General features: G+C 40.6%; 2 protein-coding genes and 1 pseudogene across 2 annotated transcripts; 2 read left to right on the top strand and 1 right to left on the bottom strand.

Annotated features, from left to right (window-relative positions):
- LOC8079301 (elongation factor 1-gamma 3) lies at positions 310-4287 on the top strand. Its single transcript, XM_002438557.2, has 7 exons — positions 310-521; positions 1926-2075; positions 2143-2203; positions 2287-2339; positions 2412-2513; positions 2598-3096; positions 3699-4287. The coding sequence occupies exons 1-7, from the start codon at positions 513-515 to the stop codon at positions 4076-4078; spliced, it is 1254 nt and encodes a 417-aa protein (XP_002438602.1). The 5' UTR covers positions 310-512; the 3' UTR covers positions 4079-4287.
- Positions 4253-8476, bottom strand: LOC8065026 (annotated as a pseudogene).
- Positions 12923-17377, top strand: LOC8079300 (histone deacetylase 2). The gene is made up of 13 exons (XM_002438556.2): positions 12923-13184; positions 13270-13325; positions 13419-13536; positions 13632-13694; positions 13778-13846; positions 13944-14110; positions 15212-15276; positions 15349-15395; positions 15918-15962; positions 16060-16110; positions 16477-16563; positions 16826-16913; positions 17018-17377. Exons 1-13 carry the CDS (start codon positions 13083-13085, stop codon positions 17110-17112), a joined length of 1053 nt encoding a protein of 350 aa, XP_002438601.1. The 5' UTR covers positions 12923-13082; the 3' UTR covers positions 17113-17377.

The following is a 19611-nucleotide window of genomic DNA, read 5'->3' as shown; positions in this document are numbered from 1 at the left end:
AGCATCTCCAGTAAAAAAATATACTAAAATCTATGATATTTTTTGTTTACTCCATGGATCTACATATGTGGAGCTGAACAAAATTTGATTTGTACGATTTTTTTTGGTTGTTTCTCGATTGACCCGCTCCTTATCACGGAAACAAATGTAGCAAAGGTATATACCCATTTTTTTTTAAAAAAAAACTATATACCCATTTACTAAATTGCAAAATAGTACAAGGAGCGTGATCAAAAAAGGGCCATCCAGGCCCCACGCGGCCAAGCATCCGGCTCATCTTGCGGTCAATCCAGTCCGTCCGATCCTTCATCCGAACACCCCGCCGCCGCAACCCTAGATTGCGCTTGCGCCTTCCTTCTCCCTGTCCCCTCTCGGCTGCGCCGCCATCACATAAAGTCCGCGGCCCTCGCCCTCCGTAAACCCCTCTTCCACCCGCGGCCTGCTCCTGCGATCTGCCCAGCAGATCTGAGGTTCCGATCGGCCGTCCCCGTGAACCAGCGGCAACCGTCGGCATGGCGCTCGTGAGTTCCTTCTCCACTCTCCCTCTCCCTCTCTCTCTCTTTTTTTTATCGCTCTTTCAGAAGTGCTGCGTAGCGCGTCGCTTGTCAGACTGTCTGCGAGGAAGTTTTGGTATGCTCGGCAGTTTGGTTTGTAGGGTTTTGTGATCCCTTCCGTGTAGCTTGATCTGATTGGTGATGCGCGCTGCTGAGCTGTGGTCTCTGTTGGATGCGATTTTGGTGAGTTGTGGCCTCATAGGTTTCGGAACTGTAGATGTGATCGGGGGCGTGTTAGTTGTATCCTCAGCTTTTCTTTGGGCAGGACTATATGTAGGGTAACTTTTGACTGCTGGTTCGTTCCAATTTCAACATCACCAGAACTTTGGTCTTTGGAAATAAATCTGTTGTCATCCCTTGTTCATACCCGTCGATTCATATTGAGTTTGATTGAACTTAGTAGCCTGATAACAGTGCACTTAGTAGCCTGATAACTGTGCATGTGCTGTCATTTAGAGTTCCCGGCCTACTAGTAGCCTTTGACCTTTGGTACCCTGGTGACCATGTAGTTTTTACAAGGTAATTCCCGGCTTACCTTGTGTATTTGAGCCATTCGATTTGTTTAGGTGCTATCATCTCAAGTGATTTTAAGCATCATCTCAAGTGCTTTTAAGTTTTTTATAAGCTTGTGATTCTTAGCTATACTTGAGTTGTAAGTTGAAGAAAATGTTTGTACATGGAGCAATGCTCTTTTGGTGTCTGAAACGAAGATGAGGAATTGAAGTTGGGAGGTCTAACATTACGATCTTATGGTTTATTTTTGTAAACTAGCAATTTAGAAAATTCAATTGTAGTAATGTTTTGGCTACACAAGTGATACTGTTTGCTTTATTAAAGCATCTTTATTGGAATCTGTATGAAAATGTTTGTGTGCCTTGTTGGGAAACAGACATTTCATCAGCTACCTCATATTGTGAATGCTTCTGGGACATTGCTGCATTTGCTTGTGCATTTTTACCCTAATAATAGTGAAATACATGTATTTTGCAGATTATGTTTATTTTTTGGTCCTATCACTTAGACAATGTTGTAGATTTCATTGCTTGCTTGCATGTAAGGATGAAAACGGTCGGAAACGGTATTACAATGTAGAAATGGAAGCGGTCGGTTCGGGATATTTCTACATTTTAGCCATTAAAGAGTACGAAAAATGGTTGTGAAACCAATTAAAATGATAAATTTTTATGTTTGGCAAAATTCAGAAATGGTATCATAAAACAGTATCATAATATAGAAAACGGAAGTGGTCGGTTCGGAATATTTCCGTACCATTTCATCCTTGCATGCATGCATGTGCACTATTAAATTACCATGCACAAACAGAGAGGTATTTCAATTTGTAATACAATGTCTATTTTTTTTATTGCATAGGTATTGCATTCTGGGGCTGGAAACAAGAATGCCTTCAAGGCACTTATTGCTGCAGAATACAGTGGGGTCAAGGTCGAGTTGACCAAGGATTTTGAGATGGGTGTCTCCAACAAGACCCCTGAATTTCTTAAGATGAACCCCCTTGGGAAGGTAAGGCACCAATCATATCTTTGATTACTTATGTATAGTGGTTCATGAGCTAACAATTACTCTTCAGGTTCCTGTTCTGGAGACTCCTGATGGCGCTGTTTTTGAGAGTAATGCTATTGCACGCTATGGTATATATAGAACCCCACACCTTTTCAATTTAATTTTTTCTTAACTTTTTGTTGCTGATGACCATGTCTCTGTTTTCCTTCAGTTGCTCGTTTGAAGGATGACAACCCTCTTTTTGGGTCTTCCCGTATTGAACAAGTGAGTGATTTATCGAGTGTTAACATAGTTAACTGAGTTTTACTGCTTGTGCCTCATCAATGGTTCTTGCAGGCCCATGTTGAGCAATGGGTGGACTTTGCTGCAACAGAAGTTGATCCTGGTGTTGCATGGTACTTGTATCCAAGGCTTGGGTTTATCCCTTATGCTCACACAGTAAGTTGTGGAATGGCAAACTTGGTTCTTGTATTATTGAACATTTATTAACTATAGTATTAACCCTTTTTTGTGTGTGTGCAGACCGAGGAAACAGCTATTGCTTCATTGAAGAGATCGCTTGGTGCTCTGAACACACACCTTGCCTCAAACACATACCTTGTTGGGCATTCTGTTACTCTAGCTGACATTGTATTGACATGCAACCTCTACCATGGAATTGCACGGATCTTGACCAAGAGCTTCACTTCTGATTTCCCTCATGTCGAGAGGTATTTCTGGACCATGGTTAACCAGCCTAACTTCAAGAAGGTCATTGGTGAGGTCAAGCAGGCAGAGTCTGTACCTCCTGTTCAGAAAAAGGCCGCTCCTCCTAAGGAGCCTAAGGCAAAGGATGTCAAGAAAGAAGCCCCAAAGGAGGCCCCCAAGCCAAAGGTGGTTGAGGCACCAGCAGAAGAGGAAGCACCAAAGCCAAAGCCAAAGAATCCTCTTGACTTGCTGCCACCAAGCAAGATGGTCCTTGATGACTGGAAGAGGCTATACTCAAACACAAAGACCAACTTCCGGGAGGTTGCCATCAAAGGTATCATCTCCATGTTTTCAATAATATGGTCAATATGTTTGCTTCTTCCCTAACAATGTTTAACTGTGAGTGGTTGGTGTTAGAAGTCTGACTTTGCAATCTATCAATCTTTTACTGGAAAACAAATTTGGTAGACACCTTCTGACTAGAATTTGGTTTTGGCCTTATAATATTTTTTAGACACCTTGAGGATTATGCACCCTATAGGTGAGTCAATCACAGATAGCCACAAAAAGTTTATGTCGACGTGAACTAACAAAGTGCTAATATGTCTGCTTTAATAAGCAGTTACTTTGTCATTCATTTGCCACAGCAGTTTACTACTCCCTCCATTTTGCTAGGACAAGCATTTGACCAACAGTTTATTAATACATAGTTTGTGACAAAATTACGTGATTAGATTCATATTAAAAAATAATTTTGCATAACAAAAATGAAGTATTACTGTGGTAATTGCCTGTCAAAGCCTCGTGGTATTGAAACAAAATACGCCTTGGAAAGAAAAACGGAGGGAGTACTGCAAGTAAATTAATTAAATGAATGGCTTGGATTTCCTTTTCTATGTTTGTGGAGTCCTGACCAATAATCCGGCTGTGTTTCAGGTTTCTGGGACATGTACGACCCAGAGGGCTACTCTCTGTGGTTCTGTGACTACAAGTACAACGATGAGAACACGGTGTCCTTTGTGACCCTGAACAAGGTTGGTGGGTTCCTGCAGCGGATGGACCTGGCTCGCAAGTATGCCTTTGGGAAGATGCTCGTGATAGGCTCTGAGGCACCCTTCAAGTTGAAGGGCCTTTGGCTCTTCCGTGGCCAGGAGGTTCCCAAGTTTGTAATGGATGAGGTCTATGACATGGAGCTCTACGAGTGGACCAAGGTGGACATCTCTGATGAGGCCCAGAAGGAGCGTGTCAATGCTATGATTGAGGACCAGGAGCCCTTTGAGGGTGAGGCCTTGCTTGACGCGAAATGCTTCAAGTGAGTGTGCTTGCCTGGAGCCAGAACTGTTTAGGCCTTGAATTGGATGTTTATGGAGGAGTTTGCCCTTTTACTTGTGTCTATGTTGATCTGGTATACCTTGCTGTGAACTGGTTAAAGTTTGTGTTGGTTTGAGAATTTTTGTCTATCTTGTGGTGCCTCAGCCTTCCTCATTTGAATGTTTTGCCGTAACAATCTGGCCATGTTTTTTTTTTTGCTTATGTCTGAGATGTTGTGATTATGTTTTTAAAAAACATGCAAGAACTTGCGAGATGGTGTGGAGCCATTTAGGAAAACCTTCTAGGACTACTATCAGAGTTTTGATCTACTAGGAGAGCCTTCAGCAGAGTTTTGAACCGAGTACAGTTGGTGTTTTTTGTGCAAACTATTCGGTTTTAGCAGATGCAAATGGTATTATTCTCTAGGGTTTTAACTTCTCGGGAAGGTGAGTTCACAACATAGTTAGCTATAAGTTGGGGCATCTCCAGTGAGGCAGTGACGGGCCAGGTGAAAGTGAGCGACGGCATAAAGTGCCAGTGACACATTGAAACAGCGCCAGTTCTACTCAATACTAATAACATTCAGATGGCAAATTTGCCTTCCCTACAACATAGATGTAGTGTACAGTGATGGGGAACAACATAGAACAAAAGGTGAATTCCTACGTAGTCACCCTGTGTATGGTTCTCCTTGTATGGGTTCTAACTTCTACTGAGCTATCAAAAAGTTTCACACCAGTGATAAAAAAAAAAAAACAGTTTCACACCAATCTCACATCCCTGCAAGTAGCTTAACATATTCTTGTTAAGCTACTCGTCCATAATGAAATACTCGTCCATTTTATGCTGATCCAAATTCTTGAACTCCTGCAATGATAGCCTCATGGTCAGCAATTTTTGTATTAGTTGAGGAACACAGCAGCTTTGAGTAGGATCAACTGTAAAGAAAGATAAACTTGTTAACAAAACACTTCATACCAAAGGGGCAAAGTCTAATAGTCAGGTTAGTTTGGTAACGATAGCGAGGATGAGAGTGAGGGAGCATACCATATGTCAGTTTTTAACCAAAAGTTCAGAAGTCATATTTCGTCCGGCCGCTTCTCAAGATTAGGCATAGCATATCAGACAGCTTAGAGGTTGAGTTGTAGAAATTCCATGCCTCAAGCATCAAACGCTTTCTTGAACCTTTGAAATGGACAACCTGAAAACGATACAAGAGTTATTCTGGATGTCACAGTAAATAGAAAGCATATACAACAATGTTACACAACATGCACAATTATTGGATTAGCATAATCCAGTAAGAATGACCTATATTTGCATACTGACGAAATGGTCATCAATCAGAGCATATAGCTTATAACAAAAGAAAACATCATGAATCCACAATACACAGTATTATCACAGTACCTAAAAAATTATTTGAATTATAAATGCCATATATGCGAGAAAAAGAAAAAGTGAACCAATCTTCGTAGTTTTCATCATGTATGCATGTGTAAGGAGCCTGCAGAATACTATTTTCTATTAATGTTAGGCCAAAGTTTATTTCCATGAAGAAAAAGAGGAAAACTTTGACCAACTAAGTTCCTTATTACAAGTAAGAAAAGTGTTATACCTTAACATCTAAGGGTATACCATGAAACTGTCCAGCACCCTCAGGCGGGGTCCAATTATAAACAGCACAAGGCAAGAAGAGAACAGATGCTCCATTAACTTCACCAGTAAATGCTTCATGCTTAGAAAATTTTCCAAAAGCGGATGGTAGATGAGATTTGACAACCCATGCCAGTGCTAATTGGTCACCAAGCATACGGGAAGCCTTGATATATCTTGAGCTGTAAGCTCCAAGGACTTGTTTCAAGAATTCCACAGCTCTGAAAAAAGAGAGTTTAATTTGAAGTTTGCCAGCTTTCTACAATACGATCTATTCAATAGCTGTCAACTTACTTAGTGATGCCATCCCTGGTTCCTCTTACTGCAACAAACCCAGAGTTCAAAGGTTGCCCTTTGTTATTACGAAAAGTAAGAGCCAGATGACAATGGGGATATTTTTTGAATATATGTCCAAGATCATCAACCACTGCTATATCGGAATCAGTTAAAAAAAAAGATTCCACCCCTCCATCCTATCAAATTCCACAAGTTTTTGCTCCAGAAATGCCTGAATATGAGGATAAGATACATAAATATAATTCTTACAGTTAAAAATAATGCATAAAGACGATGATAGCAGTAATACATGGATCACATTAGAAGTAATTTTGAGAAAGCATATGCAGAAAATTTAACGACCTAAATGAAGCCGATAGACTTACAATGTATGTCTGTATTCTTTGAAGCATCAAATTTCCTCGAGAATAGTTTCCTTCAATAGGCAACAGTGTAGCACTCCCTTGATTTACTGAAATTTTTGAACCAGGATCAGTCAATATGATCACGTTGCTTCTTGGCATCGATACCTGCAGGGTTCTACAGATAGGATCAGGTGTTAAACAACTCGCATCACAATTGTTGTTGGAAATAATGTAGCACACTGTATATTTTAAGCTTCAAATAAGATGCACAAGGGATATTTGCTACGGGGCATAGGTAACAAGATCATGAACTCACACGTCATTTCTAGAAAGGGTTATGATAGTGATGTTGATTCACATTCATTACATTACTTCCATGTTATCCTACCACACAAAAAGGATAACAATCTCAACAATAGGGAGAAAGTACCAATTCTTTAGTAACTCTAACAAACAGGACTGTTTGATAGCAATTACTCACAACATGCAATAATGCAAGACTTGGAACATCTTAGTTGAAATGCTGGATATACCAATTCTTTAGTAACTCTAATAAACAGGACTGTTTGATAGCAATTACTCACAACATGCAATAATGCAAGACTTGGAACATCTTAGTTGAAATGCTGGATATGCTATCATAAACATAGGGACGGAACTAGGAATTCAAATATACGGTCTGTCCTGCAATCTATCATTCACAAGAGAGAGAAAATTACTTGAGCCATCAAAATGTTAGTGTTAAACTTGCCACCAGTAAACAAAATTCACATAAACTTACAGAAAAGGAAGAGGTACCTTTATGAAACTGATGAAAGTGTTCAGAATGGCCATAGATCTTTCTATTTTGCTATAAGAATGATTTCCAACAGTTACAGAATCAGATGGAACATTGCCATCTCCAGCTGAGACAGAATTGTAGGTTGTGAATACAGTAACAAAAGAAATGTGTTCTCCAGAATAGATCTCTTCACTTGATAGGCCAATCTTGTTCAGAGCTCTAAGTCCTGAGCAAAGTGACAGAAACATCATCAGTCATATGAACTCAATCACCAGGTTATGTTGTGCCGACAGCAAGGAGGTACTGATTTGAGAAAGATAGGATGCAATCTACCATTATTAAGTTAAGATTACAGAACATCATTGACAACTATAAGCAAATTAACAACTGTTTAAGATCTAAGTGGAACATCATTACATCAGGATTCTAGATTTATCTGAAACATGCTGTCCAAAGTAATGCATTAGAGAAATTATTTTACTGCTCCTGATGAACTGATTTGCAAAAAGCAACATTCTTATCCTGATTTTGCCCCGTGCTTGTCACAGAAAAAACAAAGGCTTCCAGTGGCAGAGCAACAATGCAGAATGAGCATACAATCGTATCCCCATCATTTTTTTTTCTCAAAAAGATAAATATTACCGTGTGATGGCATAGTAAAACGATTCCAGTGCATGATGAATAAACGAGCTAACTTTTGACACTTTATTAGTTGGGCGAATGTGAAATTTGTACCCTCAACACAAAACATTCCATTGCCACAATGACATTGGTACCAGCTGTTCAATTATCAAAGCAATCCTCCGTGTATAGACAGCCCTAGATGTCTCGAACTAAGATCTAAGCAGCCTCCATAAAGACCACTAAATTCAGCATGAATGGAGCTTGCCGAAGCGAGAGGGTTAACCTTGGCACTGTAGGCGGTCGGGGCGGCCCTGTCCGGCGGCGGGACCGAGCACGAGACGGTCAGGCCGCTTCGGCGCGGTTGGGGGTGGCAAGCACACGCCCTTCTCCGGCACCCAGGGGTGCAGCCTGGACACTGGAGCGGATTGGATCGTCAGGGGGGGGGGGGAGGGGCGTCCTCATTGTGAGAGGAAAATTGGACGAGAGAAAGGAGAGGTCCGTACCGGAGTAGATGAGCGGGACGAGGAGGAAGAGGAGCAGCAGGCCTCGACGTACGGCGCGGATTCGAGGCCTCGGGGCCGCCATATAGGGTCGAAGAGGCGGCAGCGGAGCCCCGGTCCCGTCGGGGGATGAAATCGCGTCGGCTTCGCCGACGGCGGTGGCCGGTGGGCAAATGATAAGCGTATGCAGATATACGTCAACACGTCGTCAGCTTCCGCAGAATATAGTCAATCAAGATTCAAACCGTCCAACGTTTTAAACTATTTTGTTTCGTTGCAAAGTGTGTTGTCTCGTATCTGGTCTCATGTAGAGCCACGTAATTTAAAACGATTTAATACAATAGGTATACAATAGTTATCGTTTTAAGTTGTCTCATAATAATTCACAATTCCTTAATTTATGGAAAGAGTAATAATAGGATTGTAAGTTGCATAGCAACAACTCAAATAATGATACAATAGTCGTTGCATACTCCTAAATTTTAGTTTATGAGGCGGTTATTTTGTCAAGCAACGATCTTATTCGCTCTCCTCTCTCTTTCCTCCACATTATCATTAGGGTACTCACAATGCAAGACTCTATCACAGAGTCCAAGACACTTAATTACATATCATTTATGGTATTTTGCTGATGTGGCAGCATATTTATTGAAGAAAGAGGTAGAAAAAATAAGACTTCAAGTCTTATTTAAACTCCAAGTCCACATTATTCGAGGTAATAAATAACTTTAGACTCTATGATAGAGTCTGCATTGTGAGTGCCCTTAAAAGTACTATGTGGGATGTGGCATTGTATATGATGGAGTATGAGATTGCTGATGTGATGCAATGTACCTACCCCTGAAATGAGGAATGAAATGTTAGTGTTCCCATGAAGTCTTTTGCTCCAAAACCTTGGAAACCATTTTAAATTTATCAATCATGTTGTTATTATTACTACCATTAATCACAACTAAATGCATTTTGGATGGTAGTTTTGACTCGTAGTTTGTTACATTTGGTGTTGTATATATGGGTTTTCATGTTCAAAAAATGTGGTGTGGCCATTGATCCAGAAAGTCTTCAATGTTTCGAGGTCTTTAGTAGAGATGCAAAGGGATTGTTCATGAACTCACAAATAGACTAAATTTTTACAGGTTTATAGGTAACCCATAAAAATTAGCCTATTTATAAGTTTGCGGGTAAACTGCCTTACATCCCTCTCTAGGACTAGTAGGGAGGAAATTTAAGTTGTACATAACTTTGCGAAATTAATTTTTAGTTAAGAGAGAATCATGTTTATTTTTCTTTGTTCATAAGTGTGTTAACTCGTTAATAATGTTAGATATTTAGGCAATTTCTATATCATTTTAATTCCAAAAATCAACAATATGATGATGACATATATAATATAATTAATCATAGAAATCATGATATTAAACATGTTCATAGGAATATAGAACATGTGATCCATGAACATGTAGAACATGTGATTATTAAAAATATAAAAGCATAATATATGAAATATAATAACAAGGCAAGACATATATCTTAAAAAAGCAATAAACAAGAGACTGCATGTTAAACGATGAAATAGAACTACTAAAACATATGAGAAACAGTATATCAAACGACGTGACTGAACCACTAGTGAAACATAGAGACAACAACATATGAAACGTTTTAACTTAACCAACGAAACAAGCAGACATGACATATAACTTATACCAGAAACATATATAAGATAAAAACAGAAAAGATATGGTAGAACATATGAAACATAACCAGGATAGTATGCGCAACAAAATAAACACACTACTGCAACATGTATGAACAGGAAGACAAAACACAGCAGGAAGATGAACAGATCATACCCTCCCATGCGCTCCGATGATCCCGATCCTTGACCAGCTTCCATGATGTAGAGGATGAAGACGATCTTTCCAGCGGGAAGAAGAAATCCACTCGAACCAGCTTGAGGAAGACGAACAGCGGCGGTGGATTGGGCAGTCGCGTAGACGCTCCCCAAAAACCTAATTGCCGTCCTCCCCGTGCAAGGATCACGAACGACAAGGGCTTCGGAGGCACCTGCCCTCTCTCTTCTCCGTGCGCGTGGATCGAGGAGATGGAGAAGCCTAAGTTGCTGCTGAATTGTGTCTCTGGATTGTGTTCTTCACCCTTGACTAACGTAGTAGTATGTTCTATATATAGGCAAGAGGTGGGCAAGCCAAAAGGCAAGGAGCTTCATGGCTTGGAGGCAGCCTCACACGCATGCAAGAAAGCCAAGAGCCCATGATGCTCACGCCACTCTCTTAGTGGAGATAATGACCATTCATTTAATCAATTAGAATAATGGAAGTAACTCCCATATTCAATCACCATGATTAACAAAATGGAAAGTCCCTCCATTTGCCACATCACGTCCACGGTGTGTGACACATACCTCAATCGTTCAATCAAAAACTCGTACCGTATAAAACGGTTTACATACCATAGAGTTTATTGAATTATTGAATATATAAATGGGTCTAACCCATAATAAATCCAACAAATAAAGCTCCCTTTTCTTACATACAAAACAAAAAAAAAATCACCATTGGCCTTGTTTTATAATACAAGGTTTTGGAGCATAAACAATAGCCTATGTAACACTCGTATTGCTGAACTTAATTTCTCTCGCATAGCGGACCTCAACCATCAATGTCGAGTGGTAGATCTAGAAACAGAGCACGAGGGGCCTAATAACGACAGTCTAGACTTTGCTAACTTAGTCTTCACAAAAGGGCCAAGAGGCGTGACCTTCTCTGATGGAGCCAACAATCAATTTGGTTTTGATGATGAATTTAATTCAAACATTGCATGAGGTAAGCCTATTTGTTAATAACACAAATTTTGCATTTGGTTTAACATTAACTCCAGTTTAATTAACTTGGAGTTAATTCAAACATTGCATTAGTTAATGAAAAAAGTCTACATAACTCCCTCAACTATCTAGTATAGTCTATTTCATCCCTTGAACCATAAAACCAGATATTTTACCCTCTAAACTTTTCAAAACCGATCAAACAACCCTCTTGAGTGGTTTTGGAGGGTGGTTTTGTATTTTTCTTTTTTTATTTATTTTCATCGAATCTTTGAAAAATCATAATAAATCATTAAAAAACGTACAATAAAAAATTCATTTTTGTTGGACTACCAATGAGTAGATCTACACAATAAAGATATAATATGGTATACTTTAGTACAAAGTTTTTATTATAACTTTAAATCTATGTTTCGTGTAATTAGAATAATTCATATATGCAATTTCTATGATTCAATTATGGTGAATTATTTATGGTGGGCTCAATTGTATGCTTGAACTATGGTAAAAATTTCATACTCATTGGATCACATATAACTTAGTTATAAATAAAGCATAAATTTAATAAGAATAAAGCTAAATAAATCTATAACTAAGTTATACATGACCCAATGGGTATAAAATTTTTACTATACTTCAACCCGACAATAATTGGATCCCACAAAATTTCACCATAGAAAACTGCATATATGAATTATTCTAGTTAATTATAGAAAAATATAGATCTAAAGCTATAACAAAAACTTTATATTAAAGCATACTGTATTATATATTCACTGTGTAGGTCTACTTATATGGAGTCCAACAAGATTAGATTTTTTATTTTATAATTTTTCTATGATTTATTATGATTTTTTAAAGATTTAACAAAAATGAATAAAAAAGAAAAGACAAAACCACCCTCCAAAACCGCTGGAGGAGGTTATTTGACCGGTTTTAAAAAGTTCAGAAAGATAGAATATCCAGTTTTATAGTTTAGGAGGTGAAATACTCCACCCTAGATAGTTTTGGGGGTTATGTAGACTTTTTCCATAAGTTAATATTGCATTACGAGTAATTTCCATTAGCTAAGCTTGTTTTATAGTAGTAATTTGCACATTGTGGTTAAAACCTTTCTTCATTGCATGAAAGAGAACAAGTTTAAAAACTTTAACCTTGTATTGATACTTAACAACAAAAGCAGTAGTAAAGAAAAACCAAGTTAAAAGTGAAAGCAGGGTCACAACAAAAAGAAAGTAAAGGTCGTGATCTGCAAGTCTGCAGATTTGTCCATATTTTTGTAAGCTAGTCGTCTTGTGGTGAATTACATCTTCAAATAAAGTGCGAGGATTAGAATAACTGAAGAAGGAGAAGAAATAACATGGATAGAAGAAATTATTCATTGGTCTTGACCATAACCAAGCGTACTAGGTGAGGCTTGATCATCACTTTCAATTACACATTTGACATTCCTCTAACCTAAACTAAACCAGAGTGTTCACTGATAGACTTAAATCATACTTAGCTATTATCATGATAGAGTTGACATTAACTCCAAGACCAAAATCATACTTAGCTATTATTCTTCTCTGTCAGTGTCGATAAAAAGAATAAATCTTAGGTACATATATGCACTACAAAGACAAATCTTCCTCTAAAAAAAGACAAATCTTAGGTCCAACTCTTGCTCGTTCAAAAAGAAAAGAAAAGAAAAGAAAAGAACTACATAAATTCAGAATCAAGATGGGTTTTGTTGCAAAAATAATGCAATCGTGCAAATGATGGGCACATGCAAGGCCCGCGGCGTAAAATGGCACGGCACGTCAGCACCGAACCCTCCCGGTCCCGGCACCGCAACCGCTGTTCCTCCCCGCGGCACGCGCGCGCGCCACAGCCGATGTGCCGCGGCAGGATTCCTCGGCACCGCGACCATTCGGCTTCTCCCCGACCCGGCACGGTCCCTTCCTTCCCTCTCTCCGGCGGCAGATGGCCTCCTCCTCCTCACCGGCGCCCACCCTGGCCGGGGAGGCTCTACGCCAGAAACGCATCCTCTCCAGCAAGCTCTACCTCGAGGTCCCCTCCTCCAAGGTCGGTCGCGGTCATCGTCCCATCTCTAGCTTCCAAGATACGCGCGAGGTGCCCGTGTTTTTCAATCTCAATGTTTCCCTTGCAGGCGCCGGTGGTGTACTCGCCGGCATACGACATCTCCTTCCTCGGGCTTGAGAAGCTGTGAGCTGCCTTCCCGCCTGCCCACCACCTCTGCAGAAACACGCATCGGCGTTCAAATGTGTTTGACACTGCGTGCGTGCAACCCTTGTGCAGGCACCCGTTTGATTCCGCCAAATGGGGCCGCATCTGCAGGTACCTCACCAGGGAAGGGTACCTGGACAAGAAACGGATGGTGGATCCATTGGAAGCCTGCAAGGAGGATTTGCTAGTGGTAATTAATCAATGATTAGGAAGCTGATTTTCGCCTGGTTCAGACTTCATAGCGTATTTGTTCTGATGAATCCCTTGAATGGCTTGCTTAACCAGGTGCACACAGAGGCGTATCTGAACAGTCTCAAAAGCAGCTTCAGAGTTTCCAACATTGTAGAGGTAGTGATTTTTCAGAAGAAGTGGGGGTTGGTCTGATTGGTGGTGAATTATGTATTGTGGTTGACAGATGTTTGATATCTTAGGTCCCTCCTGTCTCGCTTGTCCCTAATTGGATTGTGCACAAGAAGCTATTATACCCCTTCCGGAAGCAGGTAATGTATTGTGAATATGTGCTTGCTTTTGGATTGTTTGTGAACCCGTATGCATAATTTGATTATCAGGGAAGGATGATAAACTTTCTTTTCACAGGTGGGTGGGTCCATTTTATCAGCCAAACTTGCGCTTGAGAGAGGATGGGCCATTAATGTTGGTGGAGGATTTCACCATTGTTCGGCAGATGAAGGGGGTGGATTTTGTGCATATGCTGACATCTCTCTCTGCATCCAGTTTGCTTTTGCCCGTCTAAATATCTCAAGGTAAAAAAAACCTTTATAGGTAGAATTTTAGCTATAACAACTAAGTTTTCCTTAGTTATATGCTTGACTGTGTTATCTCTTATTTATATGCTTGATTGACTGCACCTTCTGCATATGCTCCCTTCAGTGACCAAACAGTGACATTCTTGGGTTACTTGAAGACTTGCAGTCAAGTTATTGAATTTCCAATTACTTCATGTCTATTGATATGAACAGCTAGAAATGGTATGAGTAGTTTGTCTCTGAAGTACAGCCATACAGTTGTGGTATGGTTTGTCAATGTATTATAGTAGAAATTACTAGTCAAAGTTCTGTTTCGGGAACCATGTCAATGTCTAAAAATGTCACTCTTTTGTTACTGGAGTGAGTATAAGGGAGCATGTTGTTATGGATGCATTCATTGTTGCATGCATCAGTGTTGTAAGAAGAAGATTTGTCGTAATATTAAGATCATCAGCAAATTTTTTGAACGCAATCATCAGCAAATTTTGTTTGAGTCTAGAAAGTTTGGTTTGGTGGGCAAGATAGATGGGTTTACTAGTAAAGTAAGAGCTCTAGCTTGTTAGGCAAGTTGATTTGGGCTTTGGTGCAAAATAAACTGTAGAGATGTAGTTAAAAAGCAAGCAAAGAGTGGGATTAGGGAGGAGCGATAGCAGGGTATAAACAAACTCGTCCCCAACTTGAGGCTGAGTTATTTAGGTTTATTCTGTGCTTTTCTTTGCAAGTACATCTCTTCTGTTTATATAGCACCAAATCCCCAATCAATTTGCCTAACAAGTTAGGACTCTTACTTTACTAGCAAACCCATGTATCTTGCCTAAACAAACCAAACTTATCTGGATCCAAACCAAATCTGCTGATGATCCTCACGGTGTAACTGAATCCTGCACCTTCATACGTGCTGATACGTGTGACTGATGAATGCATCCACAACACATTTTCTGTGATGTTAATCCATTCTCCTTCCAAGAACAGTGCAAGGCTTGTAGGCATCCTCTCAGGCAGTCGGTCAATATACATTTACATTGCTGGCAGTCCTATATGCAAGGGTGTAACTTAGCTATACAAAACAAATTGACCTTCCCTTTCAAACATTTGCAGTGTATTGATCATAGACCTGGATGCCCACCAAGGAAATGGACACGAAAAAGATTTTGCTAATGATGGTACGTATTTTAATTTTCTCTGGATTTTGGTTCTTTATATTTGTCAATTTGATACCAGTTTATCGCTTACAGGAAGGGTTTACATTTTTGACATGTACAATGCTGGAATTTATCCCTTTGTAAGAGTCTACATCTTCACCACCCTCACTCCTTAGATATCTGTTGTGCTCTTATATATTGTCATTATGAAATACATATTGATCGAGAGATTACTTACGTGGAACTTTCTTATCTCACTTCTTGAAAACAAGTTTTATTGTTAAACCCTAAATGTACAATCATCTTTTTGAACAAGCTTTATTGTGCATCGAGATGATGTAATTGTTCACAGATCAAAATTGAAAACAGCAGTTTTTTTTCTCGAATGACGCAGGAGAGATGCTTGTCATTTCATTAAGAAGAGAAAAAATAGTACAAGGAGAGATCGAAAGACCTCTCCAAGAGAAAAACAGCAGTTCTGTCCAGCTGTTATACTGCGATGAATTCTGATGGTCTCATACTATCAGATTCGCAACAGTCCGTGTTAATATGATGTAGACACCAAAATAAAGAACAAGTTTTGTATTTATCATTCCGTTTCTTTGATACCAGATATATTCCTGATTCTTGTTTCTTTGTAATCTTACATCGGTCTGTTTCAGGATTTCACTGCTAAGCAATACATTGATCAAAAAGTAGAATTAGCTGTAAGTTTCATCTTGCAACCTTTTAGTTATGCATTCCTCCTTCTCTGCACGTACTTTATTTTTTATTTGAAATTCTTTTTATTTGTGTGCATTATAGAGTGGAACAGAAACAGATGAATACTTGGAGCAACTTGACAAGGCTCTTGAGGTACATTTACATACCTGCAAAATTTGCTGTAACAAGAAATATTTACACTGGGTACTAGGTTAATGTTTTGAAATGTCATCTTTTGCATGATATGTATCCAAAATTTTGACTGGCCAGTATAATGTGACTTCTAATGTATCATTTTAACTTGTGATTTCAAGTACATCTATCAATGATTCAATATCCTCTTTGTATATATATAAAATCCAAATGAGCATGAGGTTTGAAACGTTCAAAGTCTGGTTCTGCATGACTAAATCCTATTAAATAACCTTATAAGGAAATGGGTAAATGCCAATTCATCGGTGCTGTTTATTTGCTTGTTTTAACAAACTTGTTATTCACACTTGGAACATATTATTGCAGGTCTGCAATAGTAGATTTCAGCCCCAGTTGATTGTTTACAATGCTGGAACAGACATCCTGGATGGTGATCCGTTGGGCAGATTGAAGGTACTTCTCCTGAATCCTATCTTCAGAAAAACCTAAGCATCCTCCAATGTAGTGCTGCAAGATGCAGAGATTATGTTCATGATGTCATTAGTTACTAAAATAAGCTGGACACTGCAGTTATGCCTGACCACCAAAGTTTTGTCATTCTTACAAGCACAAATATCTAAAACACTGCAACATGCATAAACTTAGTTTTGCTTCTTCACCTTGCATAAAACTTTATGATGCTACTGAATTTGATAAGTTTTTCCCCATGGTCCAGGTAAGTCCTGAGGGTGTGGTTACCAGAGACGAGAAGGTATTTACGTTCGCAAAAGATCAAAACATTCCTCTGCTGATGCTGACATCAGGTGAAATACTTATCACTCAAGTTTGTGGTCCGTTCCTCTAGCCATATGAATCTGCTAATGCTGTATTCCTGTGCACTATGGCCATCTATATGCTGCGCTATCAGGAGGCTACATGAAGTCAAGTGCTCGAGTAATAGCTGATTCGATCATCAATCTGTCCAACAAAAACTTGATAGGATTAGGCAGCGAGCTGGGTTGAGCAAGAACTTGGAATATCTCATGGACGTGTATATGTCCTGTGAATAAAGGTGTTTGGTACTTGTGATTTGTGATGGATAACATGTATGCCACAAAAATGGTCTGTACATAACACGGGGTCTTTGTGAATCTATGGGTTTGTTTGGATACCTGGCTCCCTTCTAGCCTGGTTAGGAATCAAGCCAGGCTAGTCTAAGACTGCCTCTAGCAAATTTTTTTGAAAGTGAACTAGCAGGAGCTCTGCCTTTCAATTAAGATTGGAAAAATTAAGATTGGAAAAGGAGTTTATGTACAGCAGTTCCCCCTCCTCCCAACCTTTATCTTGGAGATTGATAAACAAAATACAATAACACTAAAAACGATTATACGCTCTAAATTTGGGCCCTCCTCCACTGTAGGATATCTTCTTTTGTTCTCGCAGCCACCTGCAGCGCCGTTTCAGGCGAGTTGGAGAAAATTCTCCTGTTCCTTTCTTTCCAAACGTTCCAGATGGTGTAGATGACTAGTCCATTAAAGCGCCTCCTGTCATTCTTGGCTATCCTAGATTGTGCTTCCTCCCACCATGTGAGGTGACGGGCTGGTTCAGTTGCCGATAGTACTTGGCCGGCATCAAAGTTCTCCCACTGAAGGATCTGCTCCCACACTAGTCTGGAGAATGGGCATAGCAGGGCAAGGTGAAGGCATGTTTCCAGGGATCCATTGCACAAGGTGCAACGCTCTTGGTGGGGCCAACCCTTCTTCTGTAGTTTATCTGCTGTGAGAGCTTTTTCCCGTGCCATGATCCATGCAAAAACCTTGCATTTGTTCTCTATGTGCGCTTTCCATATGAGATCTCCGCTGAAAGCTCTATAGGACCCAGAAAATTGGATCCTATATGCTGATCTAGTGGAATAAGCACCACTAGCTGTCCATCTCCAGATGATGGTGTCGGGAGTGCCCGACATTAGGTGAACTTGTTGTATCGTGATCCATAGAGAGATGAATTCTTCCACCTGCTGGTAGGTGGAGATTCGCCCCCTCAGTGCAGCTATCCAGGCGTTGTTCTGGAGCTCAAAGTGCACGTTCCTGTTCTTGAACCTGATGACCTCGAAAAGGCTGGGTGCTAGGAATTTTGGGGCCTCGCCATCAAGCCAGCTATCGTGCCAGAATCGTGCCTTTCGACCATCCCCAATGGTAACTCTAGTAGATGCCATGAACAGGGCCCGATCAAGATCGTTGCAGGGACCGCCATTCCCACCCACGGCTTGGAGGTGTCCACCCATTCTTGCCATAGCCATCTCAGCCGTAGTGCCCTGTTGAATTTCTCGAGGTCCGGTACCCCAAGCCCCCCGAGGTCCTTTGGTCTAGTTACTGTTGGCTAGTTGACGAGACAATGTCCCCCGTTGGCGTTCTCCTCTCCTTTCCAAAGGAAAGATCTTCTGATCTTGTCTATGCTTTTGCGGGCCCAAACGGGTAACGGGAATACCGTTAGGTGATAGGTAGGCATAGCCGAGAGGACGGACTGGACTAAAGTAAGGCGTCCAACTCTGTTGAGCCACTTCCCTTTCCATCCGGGAAGTCTCTGCCCAATTCGTTCGATGAGTGGTTGTATGTGAACCTTTCGCAGCGCACGCGTGTGTAGCTGAAGTCCGAGGTAGCGACAAGGGAAGGTGCCTCTGATCCTGGTGAAAGACCCAAGGACATGATCAAGGTCTATGTCTTCACATCTGATCGGGTGGACGGAGCTCTTCTCCATATTAATGTGGAGTCCAGAGATGTTGCCAAAAGCTTGGAGAACCACTTGGGTTGCAGCAATGTCATCCTTTGTAGGATTTAAGAAGATGGCCGCATCGTCCGCATACAGGGAAGCTCTCCATCTAGCAATGGTCGAGGGTAGCGGGGATATAGCGCCATTTTGGGTTGCTAGCTCAAGCATACGCTGCAAGGGGTCCATGGCGAGGATAAAGAGCATTGGTGATAGGGGATTGCCTTGGCGAACTCCCCTGGCATGGTGGAAGCTCGGACCTTGCAGGCCATTGATGAGCACCCTCGAGGTGGCAGTGTGAAACAGCATGGATACCCATTCACACCATCTTGTGCCAAAGCCAAAAGCACGCAGGACATCAAGTAGGTAGCTCCAGTTGACTGTGTCAAAAGCCTTGTGTATGTCAAGCTTCATAAGGAGCGCCGACGTCTTTTCTCGGTGCATTTTTGGACTGTGGCCTGAACGCACAAGAAATTGTCATGTATACTCCTTTTCTTGATGAACGCACTCTAGTAGTTTGAAACCAAGGAGTTAAGGTGGGGAGCTAATCTGTTGGCAAGGAGCTTTGCAAAAATTTTGGCGAAGCTATGCATGAGGCTGATTGGTCTGTAGTCCGTTATTTTGAGAGCATCTGTCTTTTTTGGAAGAAGTACAATGTTTGCGGAGTTCAGGAATTCAAGGCCTTGGAAGTTGAGGTGAAAGAGACTATTGATAGCCTTCGATAAGTCATCATTGATTGTGTCCCAACATGCCTTA

This window comes from Sorghum bicolor, chromosome 10 (genome assembly GCF_000003195.3).
Source record: "Sorghum bicolor cultivar BTx623 chromosome 10, Sorghum_bicolor_NCBIv3, whole genome shotgun sequence".
Taxonomy (NCBI): Eukaryota; Viridiplantae; Streptophyta; class Magnoliopsida; order Poales; family Poaceae; genus Sorghum; species Sorghum bicolor.
This window is presented reverse-complemented; position numbering and strand designations above follow the sequence as displayed.

Excerpts from the sequence above, each read along its gene's own strand:
- LOC8079301 (XM_002438557.2), top strand. Across the intron at positions 2,204-2,286 it reads TAATGCTATTGCACGCTATG|TTGCTCGTTTGAAGGATGAC; the intron begins GTATATATAGAA and ends GTTTTCCTTCAG. Across the intron at positions 2,340-2,411 it reads GGTCTTCCCGTATTGAACAA|GCCCATGTTGAGCAATGGGT; the intron begins GTGAGTGATTTA and ends TGGTTCTTGCAG.
- LOC8079300 (XM_002438556.2), top strand. The coding sequence starts at position 13,083 with ATGGCCTCCTCCTCCTCACCGGCGCCCACCCTGGCCGGGGAGGCTCTA. Across the intron at positions 14,111-15,211 it reads GCCCGTCTAAATATCTCAAG|TGTATTGATCATAGACCTGG; the intron begins GTAAAAAAAACC and ends AAACATTTGCAG. Across the intron at positions 15,963-16,059 it reads ATCAAAAAGTAGAATTAGCT|AGTGGAACAGAAACAGATGA; the intron begins GTAAGTTTCATC and ends TGTGCATTATAG.